Source organism: Lithobates pipiens, unplaced genomic scaffold (genome assembly GCF_037356315.1).
Source record: "Lithobates pipiens isolate NorthernLeopardFrog02 unplaced genomic scaffold, aLitPip1_a1.2 Scaffold_10, whole genome shotgun sequence".
Classification (NCBI taxonomy): domain Eukaryota; kingdom Metazoa; phylum Chordata; class Amphibia; order Anura; family Ranidae; genus Lithobates; species Lithobates pipiens.
In genome coordinates this window covers 217309366-217336594 of record NW_027507686.1, presented here as the reverse complement: position 1 = coordinate 217336594, position 27229 = coordinate 217309366, and the positions used below count along the sequence as shown (strand labels likewise).

At 44.0% G+C, this 27229-nt stretch overlaps 1 protein-coding gene across 1 annotated transcript in view; it reads right to left on the bottom strand.

The window, feature by feature from the left end:
* Positions 1–27229, bottom strand: part of MYBPC3 (myosin binding protein C3) — a 207008-nt gene that overhangs the window by 43367 nt on the left and 136412 nt on the right. The window contains exons 20-22 of the mRNA XM_077461101.1: positions 22269–22428; positions 16315–16419; positions 13170–13358 (exon numbers count right to left, since the gene is read on the bottom strand). Coding sequence (XP_077317227.1) covers positions 13170–13358; positions 16315–16419; positions 22269–22428 — 454 coding nt within the window. The remainder of the gene's footprint in view (positions 1–13169; positions 13359–16314; positions 16420–22268; positions 22429–27229) is intronic.

Sequence of the window (27229 nt, the reverse complement as noted above, 5' to 3'; positions counted from 1 at the left end):
CATGACTCTTTTAATTTTGGGTTTACATGTTTAGGATAGTGGTCTGCCCCCTCCTTGGGCAGAAAACTAGGTAGAATACCCCGAAAGCTTGTCCTGAAATGTAACTATTAGTGCAAATAAGTAGCACAGACAGTCCCTGTGTCTGCTGCGGCACTTGATCTCTTAAAAATGTCACTTGGCTCATGCACATGGGCATAATTAAATACTAATATAAAAGTTGGATCTTGCTGCCAGAAAGATCCAGTGTAAAAATGCATGCAATAGCTCATAGTATACTTTTGTGTTTCATTTTTGTGTTTATTCCAGACACAAGTGCAAACGCAGATGGACACACTCTTTTAGACAAATGTAGGCGTTTAGACCCCTTTCACACCGAGACGTTTTTCAGGTGTTTCCGCACCTGAAAAGCGCCTCTCATGCCTTCCCAGTGTGAGAGCCCGAGTGCTTTCCCACCGGGGCGGTGCTCGCTGGACAGGAAAAAAAGTCCTGCTTTTGGGGCAGTGTGGGACAACTGTATACAGCGCTCCTATACCAACCTTGCCCTGAAAGGAATGGGCAGCACTTCTGAAGCCCCTTAAAAGTGCTTCAACAAGCCCTGCAACACGCGTGCTTTTAACCCTTTCTTTGGGCGCTAGCAGTGGTTAAAAGCACCCTGCTGGCGGCCAAAAAGCACCTCTAAAACGATGGTAGTGGCGCTAATGGACCCGCCTCCTCAGTGTGAAAGAGGTCTTATATGTGTAAAAAAAATACACAAAAATACTCTTCCCTTAATGCAGGATTTTACAGTTTTATGTCCCTGAAGGCTATTCTAATAAATGGAGCTAAATGTCCCCAAGTTTAGGATCATATTGGATTGAACAGAGCTGCGTTTAGGTCCGTGAAAACAAAAATGCTAATGCGCAAATCACATTAAGCCCTTGTACACACGGTCGGACATTCCAATGGAAATGGTCAGATCGGACCATGTTGTTGGATAATCCGACCGTGTGTGGGCTCCATCGGACTGTTTCCGTCGGAATATCCGACCGACAAAGTTTTAGAGCTGGGCTATAAAATTTTCCGAAAACATGTTCCGATCGGACCATGTCCGATCGTTTGTAGAGAATTCCGATCGGACAAAGTGCCACCCATGCTCAGATCAAATTCCTAGACCAAAGCTATTGGCTACTGGCCTGAACATAGTCCCATCGTAACGAAATAATGTCATGACGTTACGAACGATCTGATTTTCCGACAACTTTGTCCGACCGTGTGTATACAACACAAGTTTCAGACAAAAGATTTTGTTGTCAGAATGTCCGACCGTGTGTACAAGGGCTTAGATGACAGTCATTTGTAAATTACATTTATATGCTTCAAAGCAATAAATATAAATTTGGTCAGCTAATCAGTGAACAATTTTTGTTCTCCTGACGAAGATGTTTGAAGCATTCGAAACACGTTGAGATAACATGTGGATTTTGAACTGAAATAACTTTTGTGAACTCTACTTTGCAAATACTGGATATGGTGCTATATGCAATTTTTATATTTGCATGATAAACTTTTTATGAATTTACTTTGTGGTACCATTTTCTATATGCCCAGAATTTTTTTATTTTTTATTCCTACTATGAAGAGAGCAAGAGAATGTTTCTACATACTGGGGGACCACGGAGAATGAACGTAGCCACCCTCTAACATGAAGTCAGCTTACAGCAGCAAAAAAAAAGGAGTTTGGAGATTAGGAGGAGTCAGAGCAGTATAAGAGAGTTTTGCGGTAAGAATACATACTTGAATAGAATTTATTTTTAAAACCAGTATTTTGTGTTACTTTAATGGTAATTTGGTCAACAGGTTTATGGACCTCAGTATGACATGTATGGTGTCCAGCCTGCTTGCATACCTAAACATTTGGGGAGATAGGTGTAAATGATCGTGCCTTTTGTGGCCCACTGAGTGTAATTTATCAGAGGGAAGGTGAGGACATCTATTAGTCCATTACACAGAAGTCAGACTTGTGCGTGTCTTGGGTTTCTGCTTTGTATCTGCGTCTGCAATAATGGTGACAGATGAATATCTTCTACATGGACAACAAACCCCTGACACTCCCTGGCAGCTGTATGTAATACTGGAAGTGTCCATGTTAACTGGAAGAATGAGACATAGTATGACATACTATAGGAGAACTATGCCACACATGCAAACCAGCCACATAACACCGCCCAAAGCAATTTCAGAAATACAACAACCATTCGTGATAGAAACAGGAGTATTCCTATATCAGTCATCATGTATTGCTGTATATAAAACACTATAGGGAGATTCAATAAAAATGGAGCATTTAGAATCTGGTGCAGTTGTGCCTGGTAGCCAATCAGCTTCTAACTTCAGCTTCTTTGATTAAGCTTTGACAATAAAGCTTGGAAGCTGATTGGTTTCTATACAGAGCTGCACCAGATTTTGCATTTTTAGTAATCACCTTCTTTATCACACTATGATGCCACTCCTTAAGATATTACAAGTATTTCTTCAAGGTAAAAACTGAAAAGGCAAACGTGCTTTGTAAAAAAAAGTAAAAAAAAAAAAGCACAAAAGGGTAGATATACACCTGATTGAGGCTGTAAAAAAGTAAAAATAAATAAAAAGTTTAATTTCTATGCATGTTAAGACAAAAGACAAGTGTGAAAGGGTCCTGATACAAGGGCCTCGGTATTCTACTACCAAAAAGATTTGAAGGGACTCTGTCATGAGATATTATGGAGGCTGCCATGCTATATGCCTATATGTAGAGCTTGTTTCTGGGCCACCCTGCTGATGCTTTGGCTTCAATGCTGTCTGAAGCGGTTGACCTGGTACAAGTACAGAGATATTCTGACCAGCGCAGCCCCCCCCCCCCCACCCATCCATGCTTCCGGCCCCTAATTTACATGCAGGGTGCCAGACGCATGGATTCCAATAGGAGTTTTCTTTTTCAGAAGCACATGATTAGAGCCAGAGGCTCTAATTGGCTTCAAAAAAGGGTGGGCTCAGGGCACAGAGCACTGCGCCCTGAGCCCACCCAGTTGTGTGACAATAGCGCATTAACATTCGCTATTGTCTTCCTGCTTCTCCTCCCAGCCATTCCCAGCTCAGCAAGAAGGTCCTGGGACCTGTTTGACTAAGAGGAGAAGCGATTCTATTGGCCGTCGAGGGAGGAGGAGGGAGGAGATGCAGGGGAAGCCATGCTGCCATGAAGCCTAGGAAGGATAAGATGCAGAGGCCCGCCGCCCGGAGAAAGACCATGACCTAGATGGGGTAAGTACGGGGACCAATTGACCGACCGACCGACCCGGGGGAGTGCCAGAGACCCCAGGTCATTTGGGGATGGACAGATTGCCACCCCCCCAAAAAAAATATACCACCAACCGCTACTGATTCTTACACATAACCTTTTACAGCATGCTTGCTCCAGGTCTGGGACTCAAAAGTGCTTAATGATGAATTCCAGGCATGGATTATCTTACATAATTAGATCTGTCTAGCTTGGACTAGTGTAGCTATGTACATAGTTACACTAGTCCAAGCTAGACAGATCTAACTATGTACCATTCCTGGCCGATCCCTCTAGAAGCTCAAAATGGAGGCCAGCATTGGCAGCCTTGTACATTTTTTTTATGAGTCACTTTAAAGCAATAGGTTTTTTTTATTTATTAGAAATTATTTAAAATATTGTTAAACTTGGTATAGAATTTGAGGGTACAATGATTATGGAAGAAGGTGCGCACATGGGTAAAGAACTAGATTTAGGGCTTGCGTTTTTGCTTTAGCGCATTTTGGCACATTTTACACGCCTTTTTAGGAGCTCTCCCATTGACCTCTATTAGATTGCACGTTTTCACGAAAGCACATTAAAGATGCAGAATGTGCTTTCATGAAAGCGCAGCACACAGATGTGGACCCGGCCTTACCTGGTTTGGGCATACTGGTTTCCAAAATGCAGCAACACGTTATGCTAAATTGGCAGCTACTAAAGCAAACAAAATATTTGGATGTAAAAAAGCAACATAATATAACATTTTCATAGGCAAAATGTAGTTGTGTATATACAGTATTATTATTTCAGGTACTTATATAGCGCTGTCAGTTTACGCAGCACTTTACATACACATTCACATGGAATCAAGGAGCTTACAATCTAAAGTCCCTAACTCACATTCATACACACTAGGGCCAATTTAGACAGGAACCAATTAACCTACCAGCATGTCTTTGGAGTGTGGGAGGGAACTGGAGTACCTGGAGGAAACCCACACAGACACAGGAAGAACATGCAAACTCCAGGCAGGTAGTGAATTCGAACCAGTGATCCTTTTTACTGCTAGGCGAAAGTGCTACCCACTAGACCACCGTGCCACCCATTATGGATGTGCTTGCAGGATCTCCAGGTAAGAAACTTTGAAACAGATTTAAAAAAATGATTTGCTTAATAAAACTATAAACAGTGAAGCATGTTGCAAAATTTACAGAAAAATAGATCTTTATAGGGACCGCGTGGGAAGCAAGAAGATCTGGATCAGAAGAAAAGATGTAGTATCATCCGTCTTCCATCCTAAAAAGATTTTCCACGTTTGCACTCTAGCAGTCTTGGCAGGCAAACCTGTGCAGGTTTGCCTGGGCAGCCACAGCATAGTTATTGAGAAGGACTAACTGTGCATTGTGACCTGTAAATGTTGCAGAAGCATTCAGTAAATGTTCTTTAACTGTTTCATACCTGGTCTATGGTCACTAAAAGTGGTGCATCAAGATACATGGCATATCAGAAGAACAGGGCCTGCAAAGCACTTATGAGGTACAGGAGGAAAGGCCACCATGAAAGGTTTACTTAACAAAAGAGTTGGAGCAGAAGAGTAGTTTCTACGGGGAACCATGAACTTCTTGAAATGTATGGTAGCCGATCAATAAGTGTGGTACCTACCGTAGGTGACAGGTCCTCCTGTAGTGAGGGGGTTGGTGAGCTGCCTCCCTCTCTAGCGGTTGGTTCCCTCAAAGTATCTGGGACCGAACCCACGGTATGCAAACTCCATTAATCTAGCCACATGGTATGGGAGAGCTGAAGGAGTTAATTAAGTGCACACATGAGGACCACACTAGGTACACGGCGGGACCCCATTATGTTAATGGGGGTGAGATGGCTGAGTTATGCTGGATAGGTAGAGAGGGCATGGGCATTGCAGTGTCCCTCTTAAATGCAAAATACAATGAGGAAGGTGTGTAGTGACATGGGGCGTATGTATCACTTTACCGAGGAACTCTATGTTTCACAGCTGCACACGATGTACACAGGGGTTCCGTCGTAACGTTGACTCTCACGTGACTGTCGCCCCATCTGGTCCTGGACTTTGATTAGTGCGTACGAGTTTCCTCCCGAGTGTGCATGGGCGAGGTGGCCCCGTCCACAGGCTATTTTGTAAATGTTGTAATCTCATTCTTCCATGAATGGGTTGTTGTCTATGTCTCAATTGTAGAGGCATCGCCGCAAGGCCATAAAAATGATTTTCCCAAATCTATCCAAAATTAAATAATGGGATGTTGGTACTGACCGTAAAACCCTATTCCTTGAGTTCATTGAAGGACACAGATTTTCTTCATTACTGATGGGTTTAATGTCACCACCTACAAGAGCAGGATGCTAGGTGCAACTAAATTAAAAGAACTACTAAGGGGTGGCAACACAGAGCTCAATTAGTAGCCAGAAATAGTAGGAAAACCACAGAGACAGCCGAAAAAGACTGGGCGGGTGCTGTGTCCTTCGATGAACTCGGAGAAAAGGATTTACAATGAGTACAAAAATCCCATTTTCTCTTCTGTTTATTAAAGGACACAGCTTTACTTTGTGACAGATGGGACATCCCAAAGCAGTGGCAGAAAGATGAAGAGTGCGTTCAAAACTAGAAACAACAACAAAACAGGGAACCGCATCCTGGCAGAATTCAAACCGCCTGCAAAACCCTTTCGACGAAAGATGGCATCCCCCGAGGCAGCAACATCAACCTTGTAGAACTTGGTAAAAGTGTGAACAGACAACCGGGTAGCTTCCTTACAAACCTGAGCAAAAGAAGTGGAATAATGAAATACCCAAGGGTCACTAAGCTCCCTGGAAAAATATAAAGTAAATGGAGAAAAGAAAAATAGAAAAAAAAAAGAAGAGAAAAAAATATAGGTCCTACTCCTGAGAATCCTGGGAAAAAAGTTGAACTAAGCTGGCTGGTTTCTATTCAACCAGCTGATGCTGCTCGAAATTTAGCCTGTGTGTACGGGGCTTAAAGTGGAAGTAAACTCCCCTATCGTTTTCATCCACGGAAGCTGCCATCTTTGCCTCTGCCTGTTTAATCTTCAGCTGCCACGGTGCTGCATATGTGATCCGTTATGACACCAGCCATTGGGTGGTTTGACAGTTTGGTTGAGAGCACAGCCAATGTGCAGTTAGCATTCCCAGCATGCCGTTTTTTTAAACTGTTTAAGTCGATGGGTTTACTTCCACTTTAAGTCATGCCTTTAATTTAGTTGCACCTAGAGACCTGCTCCTGAAGGTGGCAACATCAAACTCATCTGTCATGAAGAAAAGTTGTGTCCTTCAATAAACGGAAGAGAAAACATTTTTTGGCTGGATTTATGCTTTAAAGGATTAATAAACCCAAAGAATTTAATTTAATGCAGGTTACAGTCCCTTGATGTGGTAACTGTATCGGGAGTGAAGCCTAGGGTGACAACCGTGGCTCCTCCATACATACAGTGGAGAAGGGATGTCGCCAACCAGGTACAGGAGATGTGTTATTTGCAGGATTACAAGGTGAAAATAAAAGGATAAAACCCTGAAAAACTAATTCAGTCACCACACAAAGGACTACTAACCTGAAATATATTATATTTTTGGTTCTAGGTTTAGATACAGTTTAACAGTCATAAGGAGTTCAAAGACTCCATATAAATGCATGGAGTACATCCTATTATTCATGTAATTTACAACAGAGGTATATTCATTTATCATAATTGCCTGCTGTTATGTGAGACACTATCTTTCTACAAATACAAACCATGTGGAGAATTCACTGAGCTTTTTGATCCAGGGTAAAATGATGGATAGTTTTGACATTGTTTGGAAGTTTGCTTTGACAAATGTGTCTCAAGTATTTCGGTAAACGTCATGTAGACGGCACATCTCTAGAAGCAGACTGAAGCCTGGGCTATTTATAAATCACGGTACCTAAAGTGTCATAAATATAGTGTGTGCCTTTTCTGGCTATGCTATAGAGGTGTTACCTAGCTGATGTTTCCACTCCAACTGTTTACAGATGAACTTGGGGTACCCCATACTCCCCTCTTTAGCTAATTACTAGGTTTAAAAAATATGCTGAGAAACATTTGCCTAAATGTGTGGTCACATGATGTACCAGGTCCTGAGTCTTTGTAGTGGAGGATGGTCCTCCTTCAGGTTTTCATGCCTATCCCTGGGTGACACGGACACTTCCTACTGGGTGTCCACCCACGGGTTACTTTGAAGTTGGCAGCAGCTGAAGACATTAGGAACAGGCAGCACTGGATCAACTGCTCTTGACTCCCTGAAGCAGCGCCAGTGAGGGACATGGAAGGTGATGTGTATAAAAGAGTTCTATAAGGTTGTTACCATAAAAAAAATGAATGGATGATTTGGAGGGGAAAGAGGGGGGCATGAGCGATCCCCCAAGATAGGCTTTAAGATGGCGGAAAGCCATTAGTATTACTGTGAAATTCAGATCGCACGTTTTCTTCAATGTTCGGCAGTGATATACTGCAGCTAACCTAGCTACACACATGGCAATTTGGTGGAGTGATTGAGCTTTCAATTAAAATTTTTGGTCGAGATCGCAAAGCAATCACAGAGACATGAAATGATGGGTTATCTGCAAGTAGATGGGATTTATATGGCTGTGATCTAATATTAAATAGTAATTATATGAACGGGAACAACTCTAATTAGTTGCTGATCATTAATAGGGACTCATTGACACATGGGACTGAAAGCTAGCAGCCTCACAAAATGTTGGCTGGAGGCCCTAATGGAGGGGACGTTTATTATTGTCCCATTGACTTACATTGTCATGGTTACATAAAACTTATTTTTATTTTATACATTATAGAAGTCCCATTCACCACGATATGAAGATCTTTCACACATGAAATTCCATGGGGGATGGTGTGTGTGCTCCCGGTGCTCCCGGTTTTCCTCTTTGTTCCCTTCCCCAGCTCCTGGCCTAGACTCATTTGGCTGTCCCCTGGCATGTAGTATTGCACGGTCCCTTTATCAGTTTATACGTGAGTATTTTTGAGCATGGCCAGTTATCTCCAATTTACTCCCTTCTCCCCAAGTAAGTAGTTAAACCAAACTATATTGGTTATCTATATCCCTTTACAGAACATTGAAGAATTTGCTCCTGATGAGTGAATAGAAGTCCATGAAACGTGTCGAGCTCATTCTGATGCATCCAATATACATCGAGAACTTTAGATGGTTTTCCCTTCTCTTAGATCCCATTTTGTGATATGGTTCACCCTGCACATGGGGGATTATGATGTACAATTTTATTTGCTTGTGCCATGCTGTTATATTTCCCATGCCCTGTACAAACTCTGAAGGTTTTTCTGATGGAGTTCCGACGGAATTCCACTCAAGCTGTCTTGCATACACATGGTCACACCAAAGTCAGACCGTCAAGAACACAGTGACGTACAACACATATGACGAGACTAGAAAGCGTAAGTTCAATAGCCAGTAGCCAATAACAAGCGGTTTTCCTGATAGGAATTGGTTCCGTCGGAAAAATATTGAACATGTTCTCTTTCTAGGTCCATCAGGAATTTTGACGTAAAAAGTCTGATAGGGCATGCACACGGTCGGAATATACAATGAAAAGCTCCCATCTGACTTTTTCTGTCAGAAATTCCGCTTGTGTGTACGGGGCATTACTATGTATGTTAATATCTCTTATTCTTTCATGCATGTTATACTGTTTTATGTCATGCCAATCATTGTTTTACCAATAAACATACAGATGTTTATACCTAATTTGAATTTGTTTTATTCCACCATGCACACTTCATTCAAAGTCCAGACCTTCCCCCTCTTCGCATATAGTATAGGGATGGGGCATAAACCTTCTCTCATGTCCCATTTAAAGTTCCAATGTCCCCCCCCCCCCACCTTTTTTTTTTCATACAGATTAGGGATGGAGTTTTTATGTGGTTAGGACCCATCATTTTCCTATGGCTGACCCTAATGGGGCCAGACTTACCATTGGGCTTGACTGGGCTCAAGCCCATGGGCCCCGCCCAATAGGGGGCCCCGCCGAGATACATAGCCGAGTGTACGCGGCTCAGCTCCGCTCACAGTTACGCCCTGTGATGGACATAACACAGGGACTAGGAGTGACTGTGAGCCAAGCCGAGTACACTCGGCTACTCCCGGCTCCGCTCGGGACTGTGAGAGTACCCGAGAGCTGCTGAGATGACCCAAGAGCCGCCGAGAGGACCAGAGAGCCGCCAAGATACAGAAGATTCTATATCTTGGTGGTGCCATTTTTAAACTTCAAGACTGCAATGACAAGGCTGCAAATGACACTGGGGCAAGGCTGCAACTGACAAGGCTGCAAATGACACTGATAAGGCTGCATCGATGGGCATTTAAATGTAAGTTTTTTCCTTAAACATCCCTCCTAAAAGTTTTTTTCCTTAAAATTCCCTCCTAAACTTACATGTTATACACCGGTGCCTGTTATATGCTAATAAATACGGTAATGTATAGAAGGTAGGGCCCAAAAGTGACTCAAGCCCAGGGCCCCCACCACCCTAAGTCCTGCCCTGCAGACCATAATTCAATATATCATTTACAGAATATAGTTTGCATTGATAGATACCACACCACTGGTGCTGTGCATTTGATGTCCTGCAGGGTGCCTGATCACGCCTTGCATTTGGTATTTCAGCTTGGCTGACATGTGGGGAGTCACTCCTGTGTTCTGCTGGGCTGTCTCTCCTATTGTGCCTTGGCAGCGTGACGCTGAAGGGGATGATGATTATGCTGGGCTCATATCCTAGTCCCCATTCAGTGGTATTCAATTGTTTAGGCAGCACATTCCATGTACTTCCAGATCACCAGTTTGGCTCCTTAATCCACTAGGATTCACTAAGGTAAATATACATTGAGCATTTTGTGCACATTGTTCCCACTCTGGCATTTCTTTTGGGCCAGTATTTGTAATATTCATTCACTCCTGTGTTCTTCTCTATTTATTCCCCCTTTTAAGAGATCCTTTCCTTAACTTCTCTCATCCTTGAGCTGGTTACTGTTCTCCTTTTCACCTTGGTCATATGTTCCACATCATTTCCTCACCGTAGCTATGGGCTTTATTCTATTCTTGTCCCATTGACTTACATTGTCATGGTTACATACCACTTATTTTTATTCTATACATTATAGAAGTCCCATTCACCACGATATGAAGATCTTTCACACATGGCAGTCCATGGGGGATGGTGTGTGTGTGCTACCAGTTTTCCTGTTGGTTCCCTTCCTCAGCCTCGGGCCTAGACTCATTTGGCTGTCCCCTGGCATGTAGAATTGCACGGTCCCTTTATCAGTTGATACGTGAGTATTTTTCAGCATGGCCAGTCATCTCCAGTTTACTCCCTTCTCCCCAAGTGAGTAGTTACACCAGATTATATTGGTTATCTACAGTATCTCAAAAAAGTGAGTACACCCCTCACATTTTTGTAAATATTTTATTCTTTTCATGTGTCAACACTGAAGAAATGACACTTTGCTACAATGTAAAGTAGTGAGTGTACAGCTTGTATAACAGTGTACATTTTCTGTCCCCTCAAAATAACTCACACAGTCAATTAATCTTGAAACCGCTGGCAAACAAAAGTGAGTACACCCCTAAGTGAAAATGTCCAAATTGGGCCCAAAGTGTCAATATTTTGTGTGGTCACCCTTATTTTCCAGTACTATTTCCAGTACAGTACTATTTTCCAGCAATGCCTTAACCCTCTTGGGCATGGAGTTCACCAGAGCTTCACAGGTTGCCACTGGAGTCCTCTTCCACTCCTCCATGATGACATCACGGAGCTGGTGGATGTTAGAGACCTTGCGTCCCTCCACCTTCCGTTTGACGATGCCCCACAGATACTCAATAGGGTTTAGGTCTGGAGACATGCTTGGCCACTCCATGACATTTACCCTCAGCGGTAGTCACGGAGGTGTGTTTGGGGTCGTTATCATGTAGGAATACTGCCCTGCAGCCCAGTTTCCACAGGGTGGGGTTAATGCTCTGCTTCAGTATGTTACAGTACATGTTGGAATTCATGGTCCTCTCAATTAACTTTAACTCCCCAGTGCCGGCAGCACTCATGCAGCCCCAGACCATGACACTCCCACCACCATGCTTGACTGTAGGCAAGACACACTTGTCTTTGTACTCTTCATCTGTTTGCCGCCACATACGCTTGACACCATCTGAACTAAATAAAATTTATAGTGGTCTCATCAGACCACAGAACATGGTTCCAGTAATCCATGTCCTTAGTCTGCTTGTTTGTGGGATTTCTTGTGCATCTTTAGGAGAGACTTCCTTCTGGGATGACAGCCATACAGACCAATTTGATGCAGTGTGCAGCGTATGGTCTGAGCACTGACAGGCTGACCCCCACACCCCTTTAACCTCTGCAGCATTGTTGGCAACACTCGTACGTGTATTTCCCGAAGACAACCTCTGGATATGACGCTGAGCACGTGCACCCAACTTCTTTGGTTGACCATGGCGAGGTCTGTTCTTAGTGGAACCTGTCCTGTTAAACAGTTGTATGGTCTTGGCCATCGTGCTGCAGCTCAGTTTCAGGGTCTGGGCGATCTTCTTATAGACTAGAACATCTTCATGTAGAGCAACAATTTTTTTTTTACAGATCCTCAGAGAGTTCTTTGCCATAATGAATTTCCAGTGACCAGTATAAGAAAGTGAGAGCAATAACACCAAATTTAACGCACCTGCTGCCCATTCAGACCCAAAACCTTGTAACACTAATGAGTCACATGACACCGGGGAGGGAAAATGGCCAATTGGGCCTAATTTGGACATTTTCACTTAGGGGGTGTAATCACTTTTGCTGCCAGCAGTTTAGACATTAATGGCTGTATGTTGAGTTATTTTGAGGGGACCAAAAATGTACACGGTTATACACGCTGTACGCTCCCTACTTTACATTGTAGAAAAGTGTAATTTCTTTACTGTTGTCACATTGAAAGATATAATAAAATATTTACAAAAATGTGAGTGTACTCACTTTTGTGAGATATTGCATATCCCTTTACACAACATTGATGCATTTGCTCCTGATGAGTGGATAGAAGTCCACGAAACGCGGCAAGATCATTCTGATGCATCCAATACACATCGAGAATTTTAGATGGTTTTACCCTCTCTTAGATCCCATTTTGTGATATTGTTCACCCTACACATGGGGTATTATGATGTATTATTGTATTTGTTTGTGCCATATTGTTATATTTCATATTGATACCTCTTACCGCTTTCACACACGTTATACTGTTTGTCATGCCAATCATTGGTTTACCAATAAAAATACAGATGTTTATACCTATGTGAATTTGTTTGGTTCCACCAAGCACACTTCATTCAAAGTCTCAACCTCCCAACTCTTTGCATTAACATATACACAGCATGCTGGTGGAATGTTCATAAAGCGATTGAATATGGAAAGGGGTTACAGAACTTGTCCAACTGAAAACTGGCCACAGACAGTATACTTGCAGTTCACGTATTACACAGGTCAATTAAAATACACAGTTGCATGCAAATGCTAAACAGCATTAGCTGTGCAATCATGTCGGGGTGTATTTATACAAAAAAAAAAAAAAATGCGTAGCAATTCAAACAGTGAAAGTACATGTACATGAAATGTCTGTAAAAGGGGCAAAAGACACATGTTGTTAGGCTAGTTCCTGTGCTAAAAGTCTTAGTTCTTTATTGATTTCAAATAAAAAAATACAATATTTGGCCACTGGATGATGCGATGTACTAGAGGTAATTCCTATGATCCAAGGATTTTATAAATACACGCCTTTGTAAAAAGGAAAAATAATTTAAATCACTTACCAATGGGCATGAATGGCTGCGAGGGCTGGCTGGGACGAGACATACCGATGGCATTTACTGCATAGATACGTATCTCATATATGACCCCCTCAATCATCCGTTTAGATTCGTAGCTTAGTTCATTCACCAGGTCATAGTTCAGCCTCATCCAGCGGTAGCTTTTCTTCTTCTTCCTCTCCAGGACATAACCTGCCAGTGAAGTGACACCGTTAGTAACATCACTGAGAACATTGGTAAAGAAATGGGAAAGTGCAGTTTCTCTTTGTAATATACAAATAGTTGCAACAAAAGCATACAATGAAACAGAAGGCGGCACATCTAAAATCATTTTACTGGGGAAAACTTTTATGTATTTTAATTAAATACATATTTCAAGGTGTTATACGGCAATATTTGTTAAAAAAGTAGGTTTTAATTGTATGCTGGAGATGTGTTGGGTTTCCCTCTAGTGCAGGGTTTCTCAACCAGGGTTCCAGGATTCCTCAAGAGGTTGCTAGAGGTTCCTTGAGCAAGGAGCAATTTCTGCCTCTTAGATAAGTTCCCACTTATATCATTGATCTTTTTAGCTATCTGTAAGGAGGTAATGACCTCAAGTGTGAGGAACGTTCTTCCCACTGACCATCACACTAATGTATAATGAGGTGTAGATATAGTAATTTGTAGCCGAGGTTCCCTGAGACCAGAAAGTTATTTCAAAGGTTCCTCTGTGTTGAAAAGGTTGATAAAGGCCGTTCTAGTGACTATTAGGGATGGGCCGAACACACCCCGGTTCGATTCGCACCAGAACATACCGAACAGGCAAAAAATTTGGCAGAACACACGAACACCATCATTAAAGTCTATGGGACACGAACATGAATAATCAAAAGTGCTCATTTTAAATGCCCCATTTACGTAACCGAGTGGCCCCGCCGCCCCTCTGATCCAGAAAAGCCACGGGGAAGTCCCTGTGCGCCAGAGGGGGCGGGGTCACCCGGGAACGTCACCGCGTGGCCCCACTCTCAGTTATACAAGAACTGTGAAAGTGAAGAGGTCGCGGCTTTGTTTTGTTTTTTTCGGTCTGTAGGTGGAGCGAGAGAAGAAGATAAATGGACTTTGTGGGACATTTTTATTTTTTAATAAAGGACTTGTACCAAGCTGTGTCTTATCTTTTTTAACATTTTGACACTTTTTTTGTGAAATGGTAGGGGTACATTTGTACCCTGTTACCATTCCAACAGGAGGGAGGCCGGGATCTGGGGGTCCCCTTGTTAAAGGGGGCTTCCAGATTCCGATAAGCCCCCCGCCCGCAGATCCCCGCAACCACCGGGCAAGGGTTGTGGGGATGAGGCTCTTGTCCCCATCAACATGGGGAGAAGGTGCTTTGGGGGGCTATGTGGCCTGGTTTGGTTCAGGAGGGGCGGTGCTCTCTCGACCCCCCTCTTTTCCTGCTGCCTGCAAGGTTGCGTGCTCAGATAAGGGCCTGGTATGGATTTTTGGGGTGACCCCCCACAACTTTTTTTTTTAAGTTTTGGCACGGGGTTCCCCTTAAAATCCATACCAGACCTGAAGGGTCTGGTATGGATTTTGAGGGGGACCCATACGCCATTTAAAAAAAGAAAATTTACACAGGGTTCCCCTTAATATCCATAATAGACCTGAAGGGCCTGGTATGGAATTTGGGGGACCCCCCCTGCAATTTTTTTTTAATTTTGGGGTTCACCTTAATATTCATACCAGACCCAAAGGGCCTGGACTGGGGGGATCCCATGCCCTTTTTTCAATGAGTTTTATCTGTAGTGCCAGGACCGATAATTCATTATAGCCGTGAGTACTTAAATTACTTTTTTTCCTTTAGAAATGTCATTTTGTGCAGGGACTGTTCTAAATGTGCCATTTTACAGGCATACTATAGACACCCCCAGGTACGAAATGTAAAGGAATGTTTCACTTTAAGCATTATTAAACTTTTTTTTTGCATTGATACATATCCCCTGGGGCGGGACCCGGGTCCCCAAACACTTTTTATGAAAATAACTTGCATATAAGCCTTTAAAATGAACACTTCTGATTTTTCATGTTAATTTCACATAGACTTTAACGGTGTTCCGACGGCTTTTAAATTTGCCCCGAAAACACCGCATATTGTTCAGTGTTCTGCAGAACATCCGAAACAACCAATGTTCGGACTGAACTTATGCTCAGGCCGAACTGTTCACCCATCCCTAGTGGTTATTTTTATGTCACGCAAAATAATCAACAACATGCCTAAACAATGGCTGTCATTGAATAAATCAATGGTATTGATGGATCTGGGTACCCATAGAGAGTGTAACTAATGCAAATGCAACTAGTAATAGGACTAACCATCATGTACATATATATTTACATATATAGTTACCCATTACAATAACACAAGTTAAAAAGGTTATGCTTGTTAAAGTATCTTTGAAGTTTTGAGTAGGGATTGGTTACCAAACCATTTACATGGCAACAAAAAAAGAAAAAACGGTGTGTAGACATGGAAATTATGGTAAATAGCAGTGCAATGCACTATGGCAGTTGTGGACAATGTAGTAGCACTGCAGCACTGCAGCACTGCAACACACACCACGAATGATATGTTATTTTTTTTATTAAAAAAGGGTCATTGTATAGTGTGTTAAGGTGCCCTGCGAACCAATCAATATGAAATATGTGTAACTGAGACCGGGGCTTGACCCATCAGTGGATCACAATTGGAGAAGATCAAACAAATTCACATGGGGTACAATGGCTCCCTATAAACAGGGGACCTCATATTTGGAAGGTACAAATACAATATCCAAAAAGAGTACCAGGCCTGCTCATTGGTCTAGTGCTCTTTTTGGACTTTGAATACATATTTACCATTCAATATAACTGCAGCACACAATAATGCACAACAATGTGTTGTAATGCACGTGCATTAATGCAGAGTATCGTGTGAATGGGTCCTAACACTAATCTCTGTTGGTCTGTTGGGAAGATTTCTCCTCATTTTCTGTCTCAGGGACACAACAGGCAGTGAGAAGTAATCTCTCCAAATTGATAAATAATAGCTTGGAAATGATAGTATTTTGAATGGTAAGCAGTGAAATTCCACTGAACAGTGGTAGGTACTATGGATGGATGGTATCTCCCTTACCCAGAATTGGCATGCCTCCATTGTACTGGGGTGCATCCCACTGTACAGTACAAAAGTCCTCTCCAATGTTAAGGATCCTGGGGGCTTCAGGAGGGTCTGGAGCCTCTGTAAGAAAAAGCAAGGAGAACATTGTAGAGTATATCATTATAAATCCTGTATATAGGATGACTTCTGAGACAACAACATTGTCCACTCCCAACATAAAGCTACGTAGAAGTTGTTATCTGAGAAGTACAGAATTACATTTATAAAGAAGGCATTAAAACCTAATTTTAGTAAGATTTTAGTAAGAAAAAAAAAAGGAAAAAGGATCAGCTCAACTACCATTACCTATTATAAGTGTGATGTGTCCCTTGTGCTGCTAACTCCTGGTTTAGTTGAGATTTTCCTCTTCCAACCCTCCCCACCTCCGCAAACTTAAACTTCCAGTGGGCTGGGTGTTAATAGAGAGAAAGGTCCTCTCAAATGCGATTATGCCAACTCTTTCTTCCCTCTTCAAATACTTTAAATGGATAAAACTTTCATTCATTCACCATTTATATTGCTCTTTTCATTTATGGAACCTATAGTAGAGCTTCTATGAATGGAGGAGGGGGCAGAAAGGGCAGGGATAGTCTCCACTCTAAGGAAGTGCATATGATAGGCCCTTCAGCTTTAAAAACTCCTGCTGCACCAGAAGAGTTTGGTGATGGGGATCAGGGGGATTTGGAGGACAGAGGGTTTCAACTAAACCAGGAGCCAGCAGCACAAGGGACATGTTACATTGATAGTAGGTATATCCCTTGTGCTGTTTGTTTCTGACTAAAAACATTAAAGAGGAGCTGCACCTTTAAAAAAAATATTAAAAATCAGCAGCTACAAATACTGGAGCTGCTGACTTTTAATAAATGGACACTTACCTGTTCCAGGGTCCAACAATGTCGGCAGCAGATGACAAGAAACCGCCCGTTTCTCAGCTGCCCCCGCCGCCATCCTCGGTAAGGGAATCGGGAAGTGAAGCATTGCGGCTTCACTGCCCGGTTCCCTACTGCGCATGCGCGAGTCACGCTGCACGTCTCCACTGGTCCCCGCTGTGTCCTGGGAACTGTGTGTTTCCCAGAACACAATGGGGGGGTGGGGCATTTGCGGCTAGCTTGTCCCGGAAGTGGGTGCAGATACCTGGATTATACAGGTATCTGCACCCCTCTCCCCCCTGAAAGGTGCCAATTGTGGGGGGGGGGGGGGGGTTCCAATGAGTGGACCTTCCACTTTAGGGTGGAGGTCCGCTTTAAAGTTTATGTAGAATTAAGTTCTTTCATTTGCTCCCTTTGGGTCTGTGAAATGTACCATTTAATGTGTTTTGTTAAATCTCATAACTTAAAGCGGAGTTCCACCTAAAAATTGAACTTCCGCTTTAAGTGTGGGTGACCCTCTGACATGCCACTATTGGCATGTCATTTTTTTGGGGGGGAGGGAGCGGATACCCCGTTTTTATAGGCACCCAGCTCCCCCATCCTCCCCTGGTGCTGTGGCCCCCAGAAGGAAGATCACCTCTCCCCCCTCCCTCCCTGCAATTTTCTGGGACACGTCACAGGTCCCAGAAGACTGCCCAGCCCTTCAAAGTGCAATGCGTGTCCAGCTGTGAAGCCACACCCGGGCGCCCACAGTTAGAATGCCAGCGCCGCAGAGAGGAGGGGGAGAGGTGCGGGGCTTCGTACTCCCGCATCGCTGGACCCTGGGACAGGTGAGTGATTATTAAAAGTCAGCAGCTACACTTATTGTAGCTGCTGACTTTTAAATGGGTGTAACTCCGCTTTAAAAAAATATCTGATATCTGATGATCCTGCCAGAAATCTTGTGAGCTGATAACTTTCTTTGCCCTTTGCCTTTGCCTGTGCTGACTGATATCAGTTACATTGTTCTCAGTTATCTCTGAGGTCTACAAAACCACACCCTTCCATGTTATGAACAATAGGTAAGGGGCAAGGCTCTGTAGTCCTCTCCTGTTTATGTCGTCTTAAAGCGGTAGTAAACCCGCAATTTTTTTTTTTAAACCTGCAAAGCAAAAGGCATAATGAGCTAGTATGCACCGCATACTAGCTCATTATGAAATACTTACCTTAGAACGAGGCCCCGACATCTGGCCCGATCCACGCCGAGGGAGCCGACATGCTCCCTCGGCGTCTCTTCCGGGTATCGCGGCTCCGGCGCTGTGAGTGGCCGGAGCCGCGATATCGTCACTCCCGCGCATGCGCGCGGGAGATTTCAGTCCGGCCGCACGAGCGCTGCCGGATTTTCACGGAGAGAACCCCCTTGTGCGCATGCGCCGCTGCAGTCAGCGGCGCATACCGAGGGGAATATCTCCTAAACCGTACAGGTTTAGGAGATATTTTTTTTACCTACAGGTAAGCCTTATTATAGGCTTTCCTGTAGGTAAAAGTTAAAAAATTGACCATACAACCACTTTAATACAGTAGGGTGAGTGAGAGTTGCCACCCTAGGACAGAAGTGTGTTACTGGTAGGGTCACCAAGTGAAAAAAAAGCTTAAAAGTGCAAACATAATCAGAAAAAGCTAGCTCTGGGTCTTTTAGTATCCATTCTTTTGCTGGCAAACCCAGAAAGGACCACTTACCAGTTTGCTGGTATCCAATGAGAATCATGCAGTCAAAGCTGGCTTCACATTGTTGTGCTGCGCTAACAGGCACATTATGTTCATTAATACAATGCCATTCTAAAGCACTTCAATGCTCCTACTCTGTGCATGTACGATGCAGAGCAGTTGTGACAACATGCTGATGTAGTGTGAGCCCAGCCTAAAAGCCAAACTTCAAGAAACCTGCTAAATAACCTGCCAAATGATCTGTATCTCTGGCTTTCCAGTCCTGATATTTACAGAGCCCTGCCAGACAGCACAACCTGCCTTTTCTCTACTGTAGTTAAACAACAAAGCAAGGTCAACTAATTTCCCCAGCCAGTGACTGGACAGTAGAGGAACAGCAGGAGACTGATGAGGTCATCTCTCTCTGCTCATTATTTTTTCAACGTGTTCCTTGCCAATACATCAGGTCACCGGTATTGGAGGAGTATTCAAATTAGGATTGGGGGGGGGGGTCAGTTAGGGGTCAGACTTTAATGGAGGGTAGACTGGGGATAAATATGGGGAGAGTTATGGCAGATGACAAGAAAGTTCCCATGTTGCAAACAACCTTTGGAAATGATAGTGCCATTTGTACTACTAAAGAAGATATGCAAAACACCAGTGAAAAATGTAATAATGCATTAAAGTGGTGGTTCACAAATGCCAGAAGTCTGCCAAGTAAAATAGGTATTGCTGAAACTTGGCTTCATTCCTCACATGACTGGGCTATTAATATTCCCAGCTATGCACCCTGTCAGGAAAGACAGGGTAAAAAGGAAAGGTGGCAGGGTCTGACTCTACAGTATGTGAGAAGGGATCTCAACGCGAATGTGAATTAGGACATAATTGATGAAGAGTGTGATGTGGCATCAGCATTATGGGTGGAACTGCATATAGATGTGTGTAGTTCAAAGTTAATCATTGGAGTTTCTTATATACCACCCAATGTTAATGAGAAGGTAGGGACACAGCACCTTGCACAGGGCTACAAGGGCTGGGACAGTGATAATAATGGGGGATTTTAACATACCCGGAAACTGACTGGAGTAATGGCACTGCTGGAACAGTTAAAGGGCAAAAATGTATAGTCCTATTATAGGACATGGTCCAGTTTATTGAGGCCTCAACTAGGAATGATGCTCTGTTGAACCTGGTAATCTCAAACCATGCAGCGCTTATTACTATTAATATAAATATATGTAATATATCCTATAATTGCCAGCTCCATCTAGTGGTATTTTCCTATATGATATCTTTTCCTAGCTTCAGGAAAATACTGCAATATGGCCACTAGATGGAGCTGCCAATCATAGTAAGTAAACATATTACACAAAACGACAGGGATTATTTGTGACTGCTGTGCGAATGCTTGGGACACTTCTAAAGTAATTTTTTTGTAAATAGAATCCAAAGACACATCATTATTCGGTATACTACTTTAAAGTGTGTGTGATAGTTTTACGAGCATGATAATTGTACCATACAAGCAACAAACACTATTAGTGCTGAGATTTCAGAATTGGAAAACTAATATATTATCCCTTTTGGGTTGAGGGAGAAAAAGGTTGAGGGTTTGTTTGTCCACTATGATCTTCATATCCCCAGCATAAGCTTTCATAACTGTGAAAGACAAGTTCAGATACTTTTTCTATCTGTAGGTTCTTTTTGAATTTTTCTGGGGAATTGAATAGATAGAGAATGAAAAAGCATTTCTATGCCCTGTGCTCTCTAGTGGAAAATAAATATAAACTGGTGACAACAGTTGACTGGAAAGCTAAACCCAGACTGCTAGGCTTGTGCCAATGACGAGGTAAGACTTCTTCTAGTGTTTCAGGTCACAATGAATAGCCAATGAAGGATTAATCCCTGTTACCAGGGCTCAAGTCCTGCGGGAACGCATGGGAATGGAGTTCCTGTACTTTTTCCACAACAGGAACTCAGTTCCCATTAGCAGTCCTGTCCTGCAAGACTTTGAAGTATGCGAGCTGTGTGGCAGGTGCTACACCAGCAGCCGCCGACACAGCCTGACCATTCAGGCATTGCCAGTAGGGGGCCCCATGACAGCTTCCACTTCGATCTACCTGTCAATCACAGCTAGCGAGTAGATCAGCTATTCTGCTCACGGGACATGCAGGGAGAGAGGTGAGCTGAGGGAGGAACATTAGTTTGGGGAGGTAAGCTGAGCACAATACCTGGCAAAGTTTAATGTCAGCTGGGAAGTTTATGTGGAAATATGTGAAGGGTTGGAATAGCAGCGAGTGTGTGTTGGAGCCCTGCAGAGTTTTCAGCCCCTCAAGCTAACATACATCTCCTAAGCAGGAACACATCACTATCTCCCCAAGCATTCTGTCCAGATAATGTGCAATTCATTTATGACCTTTCCGTTTAACCCTGTGTTATCCAAACTCTGCTCAATGAAAAGTGTAAACTCACCACATACACACTCTATATACAAAATAAAATTCCCCAATAAAGATTAGAACATGATGTTCAAGTTTGCATGGAAGCACAATTGAATGAATGCTGATTATTCTGAGAATTACCATATTTATGTTTATTGAGGATTTTTTTTTTTTTTTATGTACTAACAGTTAAAGCGGAGGTCCACCCTAAAATGGACCTTCCGCTCATCGGATTCCTCCCCCCCTCCGGCGCCACAATTGGCACCTTTCAGGGGGGAGGGGGTGCAGTTACCTGGATAATCCAGGTAACTGCACCCACTTCCGGGCTAGCTCTCTGCGGAAAGGGGCGTACATTACGCCCCTTTCCGCAAGTGCCGGCCCCCTTCCGCAAGTGCCCCGCTGCCTGCTGGGAAACACACAGATCCCAGAGGCAGCGGGGACCATCCTCATTGCGCAGCGCGGTTCGCGCATGCGCAGTAGGGAACCGGGAAATGAAGCCGAAAGGCTCCATTTCCTGATTCCCATACCCAAGATGGCGGCGGCAGCACTCGAGTGTCGATCTAGAGATCGGCTTCGGGTGCCAACATCGCGGGCGCGCTGGACAGGTAAGTGTCACTATTTTAAAAGTCAGCAGCTGCAGTATTTGTAGCTGCTGACTTTAAAAAAAAAAAAAAAAACGCGGAGTCCCGGCGGACTCCCGCTTTAAGCTTCATACACACAATACGAAAATTGGATGAAAAATACCACTTTTGAAGAGTTCGTGCGTATGAGCGTATCTTTTTTTTTTTTTTTTTTTTTGGTGGGGGAGTGGATCTTGGATGGGAGTTCCCACACTTTTTTCCCCAGGACTTGACCCCTGCTTGTTACCCTCCATCCCAAGTTAAAGATCCAGTTTAGGATTTAGTTATTCTTTAGGACCATGACTATGGCTTACCAACGACTTTGACATTGACAGTAGCCTTATCCTCTCCAGCAGGATTCTTCACCAACACGGTGTAGGCACCTTCATCCAACTTCTCTGCACCCTCAATGATGAACACGCAATGGTCGGCGAAGGTCTCCACGTGAACTCTGCCGTCAGTTTCTGAAATGAGCTAGAAGGATTCTGGAGAGTTAGTCCACAGATCATCAGACATTAAACTGCATTCACTGCCGAAAGAGCCCACTAGAGTGACACACATACAGCAGACACAACAAGAACACGGTGGTAAGTGTAAACTACAAACAGGCACAGCTGTGCAGAGTAATAATAAATCAACTGGGATACCTTTCAGTGTACCGAATAGATGTGAACTCAGATACTAACAACCCCCATTTTCCTAGTGTTACGTCAACTTTCCAGTTTCAGCTATTTTGCAGGGAGTCTAAATACAGTAGTACCTGGGATTACAAGCATAATCCGTTCCAGAAGAATGCTTGTAATCCAAAGCACTTGTATATCAAAGCGAGTTTACCCAGGAATCAATGGAAACTTGGATAATTCGTTCCACAGCCACTGCTCGTCTATGCAGTACTGTATGCTGCCAGAGGTGGGGGGGGGCACCAGAAACACTAGGAGGAGCTCAGAGACGCTCGTAAACACTCAGAGACACTTGGGAACAGAGTGTTTCCGAGTGTCTCCGAGCATCACCGGTGCCCCCGCACCTCTATCCAAATGCGATACTGCACACCCCAGAGGCTTGAGTCCTGCTCATCTTGCAAGACAACACTCACAAACCAAGTCACGATTTAAAAAAAAAAAAAAGCAGCTCGTATTGCAAAACGCTCTTAAACCACGTTACTTCCAATCCAAGGTTTTACTGTATGAGTGTTCAGGTTAATGGGCACCAGAGTTAGACCCAGTGCTCTCAGCAATCAGCACTCAGTCACAGACCTAATCAAACACCCCCCTTCTATGGCCCGACATGCCTCCTCCAATACATGTCTATGTGAGGACACTTGTATTGAGGGGTGTGGCTGTTACTCAGCTCTGCCAGCACAAAACACTTCAGTGTGAGGACTAGAAGCAGTATTTTCATTGAAAGTAAAAGTTATTCAAAGGCATTTTAGCAAGAACCAGTCACAGATCTTAACATGCAGAGTACAGTATGATAACAAAGGTGTGAGACTTGGGTTTTAGGGCAGGCAAACAATGAACTATACAGTATAAACATATCTAGGAACCCATAACATGAAAAAAGGTGTGAAAAGAAATGTACATGACCCTGACGAACAACAGAGAGAGGCTGTAAACTATTTCCAGAGCCAACAGACCTCCAGACTCTGTTTCACTGCCCCACCTCGTTCCTGATGTCTGGACCTCTAGTGAGCATCACTGCACTAGTGACATCCACCTTTATCTCTCCATCCAATCTAAGGCTGCAACCATGGGTTGCAGGAAAGAAATTTGCTTAATTCCCTCATCAATACAGACAGTGCTGACATGGGACTCCCTCCAGTGGAGCCATTGTGTTTTCCTGGTGGGGGAAGGCGTCCCCGACAAGAGAACACAGCGGCTATGAGAGCTATGATTTTGGGTGGGGATAAGGATGATGGAGTCGAGTGGCAGCTGGTGCTCCATCGGTCGGAAGGGTGAGACAGACCTGCCCCCCCCCCCGTTGCCCGGTTGCACCAGCACACCACCACTCTCCAGTCACCCCCCCCCCCACCAACTCTCTTGCCCTGTGTTGGAGATAATGGGGCGCTCCGTGCAGGATTGGTGTCCAGGGATGCCAGATGAGGTCAACGGCATGGGGAGGATTGATGCCGGTGTGGATCAATGAGGTGTCTGCAGTGTCACAGGGGAGATTGGTGTGTGCTCCTCTCTTCTGCAGCCACAGGAGGAACTGACAGCACTCTGCATGGAGGGGCTGGAGGATTGAACTTCGCGGCTAGTGGGTCAGTCTCTCGGTCCTCTGTCATGTGTCTCCTCCCTCCTCGTCCAATGGGATCACTTCTCCTTTTCGGCCAATCGGGAAATGGGTCTGACCTGCTTCCTGATTGGCTGGGAGGAGGATCAGTGTGAGAATAGCGAAAATTAATTTGCTATTATCACACAACTGGGATGGCTTTGGGCGCAGTGCTCTGCGACCTGAGCCCACTCTATTTTGAAGCCTATTAGGGCCTCTGGCTCTAATCACATGCATCAAACCCCCCCCCCCCCCCCATTGGAATCCATGCATCCAGCGCCCTACATAATGCATGGGCCGGCACTGAGGAGTTACATTGTGAAAATGGATGAGGATGATTTTGGGTGGGGATGAGAGTTATATTGTGAAGAGCCTCTCCACAATGTAACTTTCATCCCCACCCAAAATCATCCTCATCCATTGTCACTGGTCCACTCAAATTTACAGCAAGCAGAATGCCACTGCACACTGGTGACTTTCCCTCCATGCTGCTCTCTTGCACCTGCAATGCATGCACCCGAGAGCGCTTGGTCCACTCCAACCACTGACGAGGCTGACCACACCCCTTCCCTGAATCCCACCCCACCCAATCAAAATACTAGTAACCAATAAGTAACCTAACAGCAGCAGGCTCCGCCTGAGCAGGGAAGGAAGCAGAGCGATTGCTGGATCACCTTCGGGGAAGGGGGGGGGGACCCAGGGAGGAGGAATCAGGCGGTGGCTTGTGTCATTCTCCATTGCGGGCGCCGCACGGGCCAGTGGCTGCCTGCTGTGCTAACAGTTTCATTCATTAAGCTGCTGTATGAGGATGCGGGCCAGCCCTGGGCCCGTCCAGGCCCCTTCAGACGCTTGGGCCCCTTACAAGTGTATTGCCTGTATCCCCCTGATGGCGGGCCCTGTTGGTGAGAGTTGCTCTCACCTCTTGGTCTAAATGACGGGAAGAGAAATCGATCGAAAAAACAAATGTCTTCATGACTGAGAAGGGTGTATTCTTTTCTTCTGTGGTGACGTGAGACTAAGCAGCTGGTCTCTAAGTGGTTTTGTATGCACCATTTATGTATTTTTAGATAATGATCGTATCCCTTCTTAAACATAAATAGATCTGACTCAGTCTTTAAAGTTTAGGGTGTGAGTATCTCCAATTCCCTATCTGATGGACCACCATTGATCCATACAGAGATATTATGTAACAAGTTAAAATGAAAACATTGCACTAGTTATGGCAGCCTTTCTCAACATTTTTTACCATGGAGAAACCCTTGAAATCATTTTAAAGCCATATAGAACCCCTGACAATAATTACTATAAACCACAGTGAAATAAGAGAAAAAAGGCATCAGCGCTTAATGGTATATAGCTGCTAGCAATTAGTGTCGATTTTTCAAAACACTGTAATAACAATATCAAAGAACAATTGCAGCGCTCAGCACAATACCAAAGAACTCAAAACACCTTAAAGTGGAGTTCCGCCTTGATAAAAAAATTCAAAGTCAGCAGCTACAAATACTGTAGCTACTGACTTTTAATATAAAGAAACTTACCTGTCCAGGGAGCTCACGATGTCGGCACCCGAAGCCGACACGTTCCGACACTCTGAGTGTATGCGCCGGCATCCTTACTAAGGGAAACAGGAAGTGAAGCCTTACGGTTTCACAGCCTGTTTCCTATTGCGCATGCGTGAGTCACGCTGTGCTTTCTGAATGGTCCCGCTGTCTTCTGGGACATGTGTGTCTCCCAGAAGACAGCGGGGGGAAGGAAGAGGGGCTGGACATTGCGTAGTTTGATGCACAATATTGCGGCAATCTTTCCCTGGAAGTGGGAGCAGATACCTGGATTAGACAGGTATCCACTCCCCTCTCCCCCCTGAAAGGTGCCAAATGTGGCATCGGGGGGGGGGGGATCCAATCCATGGAAGTTCCATTTCTGGGTGGAACTCCGCTTTAAGTGTTATATTAGTGAGTCACACATTGAAAATATAAAAAATCAAATAAAAAAACAAACATAAATAGTTCAAATTTTATCCTAAGAGAAAGTATCAAGTAATGTGATTCAGGTGATCTCCCTCCTCTAGTGCATCACTTAGCGCGACCTCCATCAATGCCAGAAAACCGCACTCACCAGATATAGTGGCTGTCTAATGAATAGAACAGCAAAAATCGCATTTCTGTCAGTGGTTATATATCTGAGAGGCAGTTCTCTGGGAACCCCTAGTAACCTCTGAAGGAATCCTCCGTTTTCATGAAACTCTGGTTGAGAAAGGCTGGATTATGGTGATGGTCATGTTAGTAAATGATCAGGTATATGTGGAGGCAGGGCTTTTTTTCAGCGGGAACGTGGGGGAACGCAGTTCTGGCACCTGCAGCACTGAATGTATGTTATTCAGGGTCTATTGATCTATGTTTGCGGGGTGGGAGGGGGGGTCTATTTTTGCTATAGAGGTCTATTATTGCTGGTGGGGGGATCTACTGTTATTGGGAGTGGGTCTTATGCTGCTTGGGCTCATTTGTTGCTGGAAGGGATCTAGTGATGCTGACTTCAGGGAAATCTTTTGTTGCTGCTGCCAGTCTATTGTTGCGGGGGGGGGGGAGGTATTTTGTTGCAGGTAATCCATTGTTGTTGGCTGCTGGGGAGTCTATTGGTGCTTTCTGCAGGGAGATCTGTTATTGCTGCTGGGGATCTTTTTTTGCTGGGGGAGGGGGTACTTTGTTGCAGGTTGTCCATTGTTGCTGGCTGCGTGGGGCCTATTTTACTGCTTTTCTTGTTATCATTAACATGTTCAACCTGGAGGCTTTTTATATATTGCTGGCGTACAGAATGCCGCCGGAAATGTAATGTAATTTCCTTCTTGTGTGATTGACTGATTTTTCCCATAAGTCTGCACTAAGATATAAGTCAAATTTTAGGCCCCCCCCTGCAGTTTTTGGTGAGGTACTCCCCAAGAGTTAAATACTTCTAAAGAAATGTAGGCACTTTTCCCATTAGAAAACACTGAGCATTCACCAGGTGA